We start from the raw sequence: 12,761 nt of genomic DNA, 5'->3' as shown, positions 1-12,761 counted from the left end.
GGTTTGAAGCTGAGGGAGAGGAGGTTTAGACTGAGTATTAGGTAGAAGTTCTTCAGTACCAAGGTGGTTGGACTCTGGATTAGGCTGCCCAAGAAGGTTGTGGTTGCCTCCTCCCTGGGGATGTTCAAGACCTGGTGGGATGAGACCTTGGGCAAGGCTAGTGGGAGGTGTCCCTGCCCATAGTGGGGAGGTTGTAGTAGATAATCTCTGAGGTCTCTTCCAGCCTGAGCCATTCTGTGATTCCATGAATCAAAGCTCCAAGAAACTAATCAATGATCAGGGTCAGATGAGCTCTGAGGTCATTCCCCAGCTCCTCACTGAACCACAGGCAGTGTTTTCCATCTGCTACAAGAAAACCCCATCCCATTAATGCCTTCTAACCTGGCACAATCCCCTCTCCCACTTAATGTCCCATTATTTCCTCCATCCCCTAGCCCTTGCTGCCTGAGCTGTGGCTGAGGAAGAGCCAAACCTCCCCTGGAGATCAATGCAGCTCTTGGCTTCCTACCAGGAGAACTTTTTACCCTCAGATGCTTCATTTGCATCTCCCAACCACCATGCAAACATCCTGGGCTGCTCTGGGCTGTCATAGAATCCTGGAATGGGTTGGGATGGAAGGGACCTTCAAGGGACCATCCAGTTCCAGCCCCCTGCCATGGGCAGGGACATCTCTCACCAGCCCAAGCTGCTCAAGGCCTTATCCAGCTCTGGTATGAGACAGATTCCAGACACATCTTCATCCTCTCCCCTGAGGGTCTGAGTCTACTTTATTTCCTATCCACCATCACACAGAGCATGGTCCACAGGATAATGGATTGGGATCTGCAGCAGCCAACTGCTAAAAGCATCCATTCCTCTGCCAGAGCCCTGACCCCAAGAGATCCAAACCAGCTCCAAATGCTGCTGATCCCATTGAGATTCCCTCTATAAACCCTCTGAACTCTGCAGTTTCCCAGGGTTTCCAACTCAGCTCCAAATGCTGCTGATCCCACTGAGATCCCTTCCACAAACCATCCACACCCTGCTATTCTCCCAAGATTCCCAAGCCATTCCTGAGCCCTGCTGATCCCACTGAGATCCCTTCCACAAACCATCCAAAGTCTTCATTCTCCCAAGATTCCCAAGCCATTCCTGAGCCCTGCTGGTCCCACTGAGATCCCTTCCACAAACCATCCAAAGTCTTCATTCTCCCAGGATTCCCAAGCCATTCCTGAGCCCTGCTGATCCCATTGAGATCCCTTCCACAACCCACCCAAACCCTGCTCTTCTCCCAGGATTCCCAAGCCATTCCTGAGCCCTGTTGATCCCACTGAGATCCCTTCCACAACCCACCCAAACCCTGCAATCCTCCCAAGATTCCCAAGCCATTCCTGAGCCCTGCTGATCCCACTGAGATCCCTTCCACAACCCACCCAAACCCTGCTATTCCCCCAAGATTCCCAAACCATTCCCACCAGTGCCTCTTCCATAAACCATTCCCAGGCTGCCGTTTCCCAGTCCTCTCCTTCATCCCCCAGCACTTCCACTCGTATCCTAAGGGACGATATGAGTCGATCCCATATTTTTTTTGCCTCGGTATTCCTTAGGGAAGAGGGCTGGATGCTGGCCAGGCTGTGCGGGGCAGGGCTGCGCAGGACGCAGCTCCTCCCTCTCTCTATTTATTCCTCCTCGTAGCGCAGCGGCCGAGGCTGAATCACTTCGAACCCAGCGAGCGACGAGCTCCCAGCTGGTGAGTGCTGGGAAAACTGGGACACGGGGTGGGGGGGGAGGGGGTTCGGATGGGATAAATCCAGAGGTAAGGCTGTTGGGGGCTTTTAACCTCCATCAGCATCACAGTGGAAGGAGGGGGCTGCCTCCTCTCCCTGCTTAAAGACAGCCTTTGCAGTGTCCTCCTTAAGAGCCAGGGCTCAGCTTCCTCCTGCTGCTTGTTTATTCGGGGATGGTTCAGAGCTGACGCTGGGAGGGGGGGGGGTGGGGGGTGGTAGGGAGGGGGAAATATCTTCCTCCCCCCCCCCAAATACCCCCACCAAACCCACGTTTCAACCCCTTCCCCAAGGAGAAATTCTTTCCCCTCTCCAAGAGCTGCCAGGAGGGGATTTGTCCTTTCTTAGGGTTCCCATCTCTGCTCCCCCCTCGTTTGTGGGATTGAAAACGAGACGGGGGTGGGGTGGGGGGGGAAGAGAAAAGGAATTTCCACAGATGAGGTGGAAGGGCTGGAGGCAGTTTGAGAATCCTCTTCCTCACACCTCCCCCAGCCTCGATTTTTCGGCTGCGCGGCCAGGAGGCTCCATCCCCACCCCTCCATTCCCGAGCATCTTCCCACTCTCCTCTCCGCATGGCTCCATCGCTTTCCCTTTTCCCCACCTCCCTTCCTTCCTTCTCCTCCGTTCCCCCCCACCCCAGGGCGCTGTCAGGAGCTTGGTGCCGCGGTTATTTTGGCAGCAGGGTTCTGGTTTTGCTCTCCGAGCTCCCGGCCGCCTCTCGCCAGCCTTGCTCACGGTTAATTGCTGCTTGCCAGCGCTCCTCGCAGCCTCCATTTTCCGCTCCCCCTCCTGCCCTTAAGGAGCTTTTCCTCCTCGTCCTTGCCACAACCACCTGGATCGATGTCTCCTTGCCCACCTCTGCCCACGGAGAGGACAAACCGAGGAAGGAAGCTCCAGAAAGAGCGGGGAGAAAACACCTGCAGAGCCGTTTGACAGCGCAGCAATAACATTAGGGTGGCGCCGCCAGCATCCTCCCCCAGCAGAGCAACCCAAACTCCTCCTGCTTCTCCTCAAACCCAAGGATGTGGCGCTCCGGTCCCCACCCCATGCAGGGGGGGGTGGGGTTGGGTTAGCAACTCCATTTTTTTCTGGGGTGAAGCTCAGCCCCAGGAGATGCTCAGCCCCAGGAGATGCTCAGTAATTAGGGCAGAGCTTTGCCCTGTTGCTTAGAGCCCAGAGAAGGCAGTTAAAGGAGCAGGTTGGTGTTGCCACGCTGGGATATCCTCCAGGGCTCTGCCATCCTCCTTTCCTTTTTAGCTCCCTCCCCCCCACCCCCCACCCCTGCACCTCACTGTGTGAGATGTTTTATTCTTTGATCTTTATTATTGGAGGGCAGAAGGGCTCTGCAGTGGGACCTTGACTGCCTGCACAGATGGGCAGAGCCCAAGGGGATGGAGTTCAATAGCTCCAAGTGCAGGGTGCTGCACTTTGGCCACAGCAACCCCATGCAGAGATACAGGCTGGGGTCAGAGTGGCTGAGAGCAGCCAGACAGAGAGGGATCTGGGGGTGCTGATTGATACCTGCCTGAACATGAGCCAGCAGTGTGCCCAGGTGGCCAAGAGAGCCAGTGGCATCCTGGCCTGCATCAGGAATGGTGTGGCCAGCAGGAGCAGGGAGGTCATTCTGCCCCTGTACTCTGCACTGGTTAGACCACACCTTGAGTGCTGTGTCCAGTTCTGGGCCCCCCAGTTTAGGAGGGACATTGAGATGCTTGAGCGTGTCCAGAGAAGGGCAACGAGGCTGGGGAGAGGCCTTGAGCACAGCCCTACGAGGAGAGGCTGAGGGAGCTGGGATTGGTTAGCCTGGAGAAGAGGAGGCTCAGGGGAGACCTTATTGCTGTCTGCAACTACCTGAGGGGAGGTTGTGGCCAGGAGGAGGTTGCTCTCTTCTCTCAGGTGGCCAGCACCAGAACAAGAGGACACAGCCTCAGGCTGCACCAGGGGAGATTTAGGCTGGAGGTGAGGAGAAAGTTCTTCCCTGAGAGAGTCATTGGACACTGGAATGGGCTGCCCGGGGAGGTGGTGGAGTCGCCGTCCCTGGAGCTGTTCAAGGCAGGACTGGACGTGGCACTTGGTGCCATGGTCTGGCCTTGAGCTCTGTGCTAAAGGGTTGGACTTGATGATCTGTGAGGTCTCTTCCAACCCTGATAATGCTCTGACACTGTGATTACTACTTAATCATCTTTTATTGTCATCCATCCCCTCCCCCCTGCCCCCACCTTGCGACTCCCTGCAGAAGAAGCTGCTTCTTGCTTTGTGTTTCTTGTTATAGTCAGTGGTAATAAATAGAAAGGACTAAAATCGTTGATTTGTTCATATTTATTACTATTTATTGCTTATATTTTAAATATTTATTACTATTTATCCATCTTTTATTTTCATTCATCCCCTCCCCCCCCCTCCACCTGGCAACTCCCTGCAGAAGAAGCTGCTGCTTGGTTTTTAGGTTTCTTCTTATTTTACTCCTTAATATTTATTTCTATTTAATATATTTTATTTATTTATATTTTTTGCTATTTATTGTTTATATTTATTACTATTTTTTAACATTTATTACTATTTAATCATCTTTTGTTGTCATCCACCCACCCCCCTTGCAACTCCCTGCAGAAGAAGCTGCTTCTTGCCTTCATGTTTCTTGTTGTTTTAGTCCTTTATAATTATTATCATTGAATATATTTGATTTATTACTATTTATTGTTCATATTTTTATATTTATTACTATTTTAATATTTATTACTATTTGATCACCTTCTCTTTTCATCCACCCCCCACCCTTTGCAACTCCCTGCAGAAGCTGCTTCTTGCTTTTTATCTTCCTTCTTATTTTTGTCCTTTACATTTATTACTACTTAATAGATTTTATTTATATTTATTGCTATTTATTGTTTATATTTTTAAAGTTATTACTATTTTTAATACTTATTACTATTTAATCACCTTTTCTTTTCATCCATCCCCCCCAACTCCTTGCAACTCCCTACAGAAGAAGCTGCTTCTTGCTTTTTATCTTCCTTCTTATTTTAGTCCTTTACATTTATTTCCACTTAAAATATTTTATCTATATTTATTGTTTATATTTTTAATATTTATTACTATTTTTTAACATTTATTACTATTTAATCATCTTTTCTTTTCATCCCTCCCCCCCAAAACACCTCTTGCAACTCCCTGCAGAAGCTGCTTCTTGCTTTTTATATTCCTTTTTATTTTAGTCCTTTAAATTTATTACCACTTAATAGATTTTATTTCTATTTATTGTTCATATTTTTAATATTTATTACTATTTAATCATCTTTTCTTTTCATCCCACCCCCCACTCCCACCCTTTGCAACTCCCTGCAGAAGCTGCTTCTTGCTTTTTATGTTCCTTCTTATTTTAGTCCTTTGCATTTATTACTACTTAATAGATTTTATTTATATTTATTACTATTTATCTTTTCTATTTATTACTATTTATTGTTTCTATTTTTTTATATTTATTACTATTTAATCACCTTTTCTTTTCATCCATCTCCCCCAACTCCTTGCAACTCCCTACAGAAGAAGCTGCTTCTTGCTCTTTATGTTCCTTCTTATTTTAGTCCTTTGCATTTATTACTACCTAATAGATTTTATTTATATTTATTACTATTTATCTTTTATATTTATTACTATTTATTGTTTCTATTTTTTAATATTTATTACTATTTAATCATCTTTTCTTTTCATCCACCCCCCACCCTTTGCAACTCCCTGCAGAAGCTGCTTCTTGCTTTTTATGTTCCTTCTTATTTTAGTCCTTTACATTTATTACCACTTAATAGATTTTCTTTATATTTATTACTATTTATTGTTCATATCTTTATATTTATTATGATTTATTGCTTATATTTTAAATCTTGATTACTATTTAATCATCTTTTATTTTCATCCATCCCTTCCCACCCCTTTGCAACTCCCCTGCAGATGCTGCTTCTTAGCTTTATGTTCCTTCTTATTTTAGTCCTTTATATTTATTACCACTTAATATATTTATTTTCTCTATTTTTAACATTTATTACTATTTATTGTTTATATTTTTAGATTTATTGCTTATATTTTTAAGATTTATTACTATTTAACCACCTTTTATTTTCATCCACATCCCCCCCCACACCCCCCTTGCAACTCCCAGCAGGAGAAGCTGCTTCTTGCTTCTATGTTTCTTGCTATTTCTATTCCTTTATTATCATTTGCAGCCCCCCAAAACACCAATAACTGCCCCTTTGCTGCCTTTTTCCCTACCCTATTCCCTATATTTTCATTTCTGCAAGGAATGTTCACCCATCCCAGTTACTTTTCACCTACTGATCCCAGCCTTGCTTGCTCCAAGCAGCTGGGGGGGGTGAGGGAGCAGAAAGGAACACACTAAGGGTGCAGGCTGCTTGCACCCCAGTGTTTTCTAGGAGCCATCCCAGTGTTTATTTTCCAGGAGCAGGCAGCCTGGACTTGGCTTTCCTCCCCCTATCCTAGACTGGTTACAGATGGGATAGGAACCTTTAAAGCTCATCCAGTCCAACCCCCTGTAGCCAGCAGGGAGATCTCTAACAACCTGACCTGGACACAAGAGCCAAACCTGAACTTCTTCTCTGCTCTTTTAATGAAGCCTCTGACTAACAATCCTGAACAAGATTCTGACATTAAGGGACCTTAATTCAAGCAAATCCAGACAAAAGACCAAATCTATTGCAGGGAGGTGAGGAGGAGAGAGAGAGAGCATCACTGTTGGAACCCAAAGAGAGATTAAATTGCTTTTTATGGACCATAAACCCATAACTCACCTGCAGCAGAAGAGTTTCTGGCTTAAACAGAGCCCTGCTCTGCTTCTCTGTGCTTTTAAGGGCAGCATCTCAGCTGCATCTTCTCTTACCTGCATTAAACCTGACCTCCATGTTGAGTGGTGACTCATGAGGGAGCTGGCCCATTAATTGCTGCAAAACATCCCACCTGGGACCTGAATCTTAATTGTTTCTTGCTGTAACAGGAGCCACAAAGTGCAGCCAAAGCATCCGAGGATGCTGTGAAATGCACCCCCCATGCTCTGCCAGGAACGTTCAGATGTTCACAGAATGGGTTGGGTTGGAAGGGACCTGAAAGCTCATCCAGGTCCAACCCCTGTGCCATGGGCAGGGACACCTCCCATTAGCACAGGTTGCTCAAGACCTCATCCAGCCTGGCCTTGGACATCCACAGCCTTCCTGGGCAACCTGTTCCTGGCTCTCCCTACCCTCACTGTAAAGAATTTCTTCCTCATTTCTGCTCTCAATCTCTCCTCTCCCAGTTCATAGTCATTGTCCTTCATCCTCTCACTCCAAGCCCTTGCAAAAGTCCCTCCCCAGCTCTCCTGTAGCCCCCTTCATGTACCAGAAGGCTGCTTGAAGGTCTCCTTGGAGCCTTCAGGAGAACACTAAACAGCCCAAACTTTTCCAGCCTGGAGGTTCTCCATCCCTCTCATCATCTGGCTCCCCAGAGAGGTTGTGGAGTCTCCTTCTCTGGAGCCTTTCAAGGCCTCTCTGGATGTGGCCCTGTGTGCCCTGAGCTAGATTGGGTGGTCCTGCTGTGGCAGGAGGGTTGGACTGGATCTCTTTGAGTCCCTTCCAACTCCTGACATCCTGTGAGCTGTGATCTTTGTAGCCTCCTCTGAACCTGCTGCAGCAGGGTGGGAGTGTTTTAGGGATCACTCAGCCCAGGGCAGGACAAAGAAACCCTTTGCTGTTGCTGGACTTACAGATTAAACCCAAGGGGAACAACTGCTCAACTTCCTTGGCATTGCATGGTGGCATCCAAAGGGATTTTGCAGCTTTGGAGGTGTTTTCCAAAGCCCTTTCCAAATGCTTTGCAGACCTGGTGTGTGTTTGGGGACTGGATTAGACATAGGGAGAGGAGAAGCTCAGCAGTAGTGATGGGATTGTGAGGTCCAGGGGAGCAGCTGGACTTGATGGTCTCAAAGGTCTCTTCCAACCTCAGCAGCTCTGTGATTCTATGCAAATGAGACTGCATCCTTGCCAGCTAATGTAGGAGATGCCTGGCACAGGCCTGGAATGCCAGCAGCAGAATGCTGAGTAAACAGCTGGTTGCAAACACATTAACCTCAAAAACCTTTCTTCTCCAGTTAAAGCTTGGAGCACATAAACAGGACTTGGGCAAAGCTCAACTGAGTTTTGTTCTATGGTCAAAAAGCCTCTCCAGGGCAGGGCTGGGTCCTGCCCTCCCTGCTGCCCTCCCTGCTGCCCTGGCACCCAAGAGCTTTGGGATTGGGTCAGATGGTGGAGTCACCATCCCTGGAGGTGTTCAAGAGATGAGCAGATGTGACATTGCAAGACACAGTCCTGTGGTCATGGAGGTTGAACTTGGTCATTTTGGAGGTCTTTTTCCAACCTGAATCATTCCATGAAATCAGTTCACAGCCATCAAACCTTTGGGCATCAGAATTCTCACTTATAGCACCTGAGGGGATGGAGCAGGGTTGAGAAGTGGAATTTTACCTCCCAAGCAAGCATTTCTCCCTCCCTCCCCCCAGATCTTCTCTTAATCTACTTTAAAATGGCAATTGCTGAGAGAGGACCTGGTGGGAGCATGAAAGAGAGGCAGAGAAAGAGCAAACCCTGAACAATTACAGGTTTTGTACCATAAGGAGGGAGTTTGAGGAGGCTGAATGTGCATTGGAGTACAGAGCTGGTGGCTGCAGCTTGGGTTCTGGGGGCATTCTGCAGCTTGTCTCCAAGGAGACCTTAGAACAACCTCCCAGTGTTTGAAGGAGAGCTGGAGAGGGACTTCTCTGAGGGTTTGTGGTGATGGGGTGAGGGAAAGTGGTTTGGAACTAGAGCAGGGGATTGGACATTAGGAAGAAGCTCTTTGCTGTCAGGGTGGTGAGACACTGAGACAGATTGCCCAGAGAAGTTGAGGATGCCTCATGCTTGGGAGTGCTCAAGGCCAGGCTGGGTGAGGCTTTGAGCAATGTGGGCTAGAGGGAGGTGCTGCTGCCCATGGCAGGGGGTCAGAACTGGGTGATCTTTGTTGGAAGGCATTTTCTAAGGTGCTTTGCACCTCAGACCATGCCATGACTCAAGAGACTGCTCAGTGTTCTGTGCATCACAGGAAGTCAGTTCTGCTGGAGAGAGTCCAAGGGAGGGCTGTGAGGATGAGGAGGGGAGTGGAGCACTGCCTGGGGAGGAGAGGCTGAGGGCCCTGGGGCTGCTTAGTCTGCAGAAAAGAAGACTGAGAGGGGATTGAATCAATGTCTGGAACTCTCTGAGGGCTGGGGGTCACGAGGGGGGGACAGGCTCTGCTCTCTGCTCCCTGGGACAGGAGCAGCAGCAGTGGATGGAAGCTGCAGCACAGGAGGTTGCAGCTCAGCACAAGGGCAACTTCTTGGCTGGAAGGGTCCCAGAGCCTGGCACAGGCTGCCCAGAGAGGTTGTGGAGTCTCCTTGTGTGGAGCCTTCCCAGGCCTGTCTGGATGTGTTCCTGTGTGCCCTGAGCTGGATTGTGTGGTCCTGCTGTGGCAGGGGGCTTGGACTGGATAAGCTCTTTGTGTCCCTTCCAACCCCTGACATCCTCTGAGCTGTGATCCTGTGCAAGGAGCCCTTTGCCTGCACAGGGGCTGGGGTGTGTGTGTGTCTGTGCCCACTGCCTGTAACACTGCTGCCTGTCCTTTTGCCCCACAGCCATGGCCAGGCACCTCCTCACCTGCTGCCTGCTGGCTCTGCTCCTGCTCTCCTGGACTGACGTCGCCTTCTCCAAGAAGGGCAAAGGCAAACCCAGCGGAGGGGGCTGGGGCAGCCACCGCCAGCCCAGCTACCCACGCCAGCCCAGCTACCCCCACAACCCGGGCTACCCCCACAACCCTGCCTACCCCCACAACCCAGGCTACCCCCGCAACCCAGGCTACCCCCACAACCCCGGCTACCCCCAAAACCCGGGCTGGGGGCAGGGCTACAACCCATCCAGCGGAGGAAGCTACTACAACCAGAAGCCATGGAAGCCTCCCAAGTCCAAGACCAACCTGAAGCATGTAGCGGGCGCGGCGGCGGCGGGCGCCGTGGTGGGGGGGCTGGGGGGCTACGCCATGGGCCGCGCCATGTCGGGCATGCACTACCACTTCGACAGCCCCGATGAGTACCGCTGGTGGAACGCCAACGCCGGGCGCTACCCCGACCGCGTCTACTACCCGCAGTACGGCAGCGTCCCGCCGCAGGACGTCTTCGTCGCCGACTGCTTCAACATCACGGTGACGGAGCACAGCATCGGCCCCGCCGCCAGGAAGAACGCCTCCGAGGCCGGCACGGCTGCCAACCAGACGGACGTGGAGATGGAGAGCAGGGTGGTGACCAAGGTGATCAAGGAGATGTGCATCCAGCAGTACCGCGAGTACCGCCTGGCGTCCGGCATCCGGCTGCACCTCCCCGACTCCTCCCTGGCTGCCTTCCTCCTCGTCACCCTCTTCGTGCTGCACTGAGGAGCTCCCTGAGATGCCACCTGTGTCCCTATGGTGGGGGGGGGGAAAGGGGGTTGTCTCCTGAACCACCCCCCTGGTCTTGCTTGCAGTCATCTTTGGTGAAGAGCCCTAGGAGCAGATGGGCACCGAGGCTCCCCAGCACCTCCTCCAGTGGCTCCAGTTTTAGGCAACAGGATTAAAAGTCCCTTCTCCACCCCAAACGTGTCCCTGGTGTGGCAGAGTTGGATGCCCAATAGAGTGGCCTTCACCACCTCCTCCTCCTCGGGGTCACCTCGAGAGGGACCAGGCAGAGAGGAGCTCACTGCGTCCTTGGCAAGAACGTTCCCAAAGTTCCTCTTTGCTAACAAGCAGGGTTTTACCTGGCCCCTTTAGACCCTCCATCACCAAACCCCCTTTCCCTGGGGGCATGCCACAGTGCTGCACCCCAGCAGCCCCTCACACAGCCCAGCCCCATGCACCCCCACAGAAAGGATTTCAGGAGGGTCAGATATGGGGGGGGGGGGGGGGGGAGTTTCAAGCAAAAAAGCTGCCAGGTTACAATTTTAACCCTTCAAGTCTCAGTCCCACCCTTCCTGCTGCACATCCAGACCTGCCCACACTGCAGCCTGCACTCTGCCTCCTGCAGTGAGACACAAAACTTGAAGTGGTTCTTCTGTTGCTGCAGCAAGGCTGAAGCCCAGACCAGGTTTCAGCTGCCCCTTGCTCTGCTTTGCTTTCAGCTGAGCTTTGCTGTCTGTCTTGGCCTGGCTCAAGGCCAAAAGTGCTGCTGAATGCTCAAAAAAAGGCCCCCCACCCCCACCCCCTAACCAACCCACCCCCAAATGGTGACGTTTGGTGTGTTCCACCCTGAGAAAAGCAATGTTGGATGTGTTTTGGGGGGACAAGTCCTGCACAGGCTGCGGCAACTTGAGCTGAAGGACATTAAAACGCGGCAAAAAGGATGCTCAGGGAGGTCAACGGGAAGCAAGAGACTGGAATCAGCTGAAGGGGGTGGCTGTGGCAGCAAGGAAAGCAAGCCTGAGGGATGGAAGATGCACAGAAGCCACCCCACGCCTGGATTTGTGGAAGTGAGGGGTGGAATTCTGGCTCCTCACCTTTGGGTCCACGCTGGGAGGTGGCACCCGCGGAGCCCAGCCTGGCAAAGCAGGTGCCCCGGGGGAGCACCTCTGCATCTCTTGGCTGTGTTTTTGCAAGGCACTGACGGGCACCATCCTGCCCGACTTGGTGCGTCGGTGTCAGCTGACTGAAGAGGTCTGCATCTGTGTATCTGTGTCTATATTTAAACGAGGAGAGAGAGAGGAGAGAGGAGAGAAACCTTCCAGGTTGCCGAGGGGAGAAGCAGGGCTTGGAGGTGAGCGCCCTCTGTGCTTTGTGACACGCAGGTGTTTTGTGACTCTCCCCACGGTGCATGCACGAAATTTACCCTCCTCAGCCTTTTCTAATTGTTCAACCTCTGGTACCAATTAAAAGGGATGAACCCAAGGTGCCCTCAGCCTCCTTCCTGCACTCAGCTCTCGCCCAGCCCCGCAGCGCCGTGGACAGAAGAGTGATTTTCCCCCCGGGCTGTCTCTGCCGCCCCAGCCTGTGGGTGCCTTTGTTCCCTTGCACTGCTAAATTTGGCCTAAACCTCACCATTTTCAGTTAACCTTTTCTCCTCCCCTGCTCCCACTAATGGTAGTGCCTCCAAGCCAGCAAAGGTTTTCTAATAAGGGCTGAGGTGCTGGTTGGGGTCAGGGAGTTCTCCTCCCCCTAGGAAGTCCACACTCATTTATACCTTCTTGTATTTGCTCCACCTACTTTCTGTCTAATAAAAGACTTTTTACATTTGCTGTTTCCATGGCATTGAGCCTGACCAAGCTTCACATGAAGCTCCAAGACCTGCTTCATGTTGCTGGAATTCCAAATATCCCCAGCCTAGCCCAGCAACCACAGAACCTCAGCGTGGTGAGGGTGGGGAAGGAGCTCTGCAGATCAGCCAGACCAAGCCCACCCTGCTCCAGCAGGGCACCCACAGCAGCTTGCCCAGCAGCACAGTGCCCAGGGGGTGGTTGGAAGCTCTCCACATGAGGAGACTCCACAGCCTCTCTGGGCAGCCTGCTCCAGGCCTCCAGCACCCTCCAATCTTTCTCCTCTTCTAGTGGCACCTCCTGGCTTGCAGTCTGTGGTCACTGCCCCTTGTCCTGGCACTGGGCACCACTGAGCAGAGCCTGGCCCCAGTCTCTTGCCCTCCACAGCTCCCTTAGCTCTTGCTGAGCATTGCTCAGATGTGCTCTGGGGCTGCTCTCCTACAGGCTCTCAGCCTCTGCTCCTCATAGAGCTCCTTCAGGCCCCTCAGCCCTTTACTAGCCTTTACTGGACTCTCTCCAGCAGTTCCCTATTCCTCTTGAAAGTTGGGGGGGGTCTGGAACACCCCCAGAAAAAGCATAGGAGGGGAAGAAAAAGCACTCCAAAAAGAAGGAGAAAAAAACCCAAACATACACCAACTCCACCCCCCCCCCCCCCCCTCAAAGAAACCAAGCA

The 12,761-nt window shown here is 51.4% G+C and overlaps 1 protein-coding gene across 2 annotated transcripts; it reads left to right on the top strand.

Moving 5' to 3' along the window:
• Nucleotides 1–1,624: 1,624 nt before the first annotated feature.
• PRNP (prion protein (Kanno blood group)) lies at nt 1,625–12,065 on the top strand. Of its 2 annotated transcripts, none has more exons than XM_064175743.1 (2): nt 1,625–1,729; nt 9,451–12,065. In XM_064175743.1, exon 2 carries the CDS (start codon nt 9,453–9,455, stop codon nt 10,239–10,241), a length of 789 nt encoding a protein of 262 aa, XP_064031813.1. In that variant the 5' UTR covers nt 1,625–1,729; nt 9,451–9,452; the 3' UTR covers nt 10,242–12,065. The 2 variants fall into 2 exon arrangements, with proteins under 2 accessions (XP_064031813.1, XP_064031814.1); XM_064175744.1 differs by lacking the exon at nt 1,625–1,729 and adding an exon at nt 2,884–2,961.
• The last annotated feature ends 696 nt before the right edge of the window (nt 12,066–12,761 follow it).

The sequence above is a fragment of the Pogoniulus pusillus genome, chromosome 42 (genome assembly GCF_015220805.1).
Source record: "Pogoniulus pusillus isolate bPogPus1 chromosome 42, bPogPus1.pri, whole genome shotgun sequence".
Taxonomy (NCBI): Eukaryota; Metazoa; Chordata; class Aves; order Piciformes; family Lybiidae; genus Pogoniulus; species Pogoniulus pusillus.
Note: the sequence above shows the minus strand (reverse complement) of the source record. Positions and strands in the feature narration are given on the sequence as shown.

Excerpts from the sequence above, each read along its gene's own strand:
- PRNP (XM_064175743.1), top strand. The coding sequence starts at position 9,453 with ATGGCCAGGCACCTCCTCACCTGCTGCCTGCTGGCTCTGCTCCTGCTC.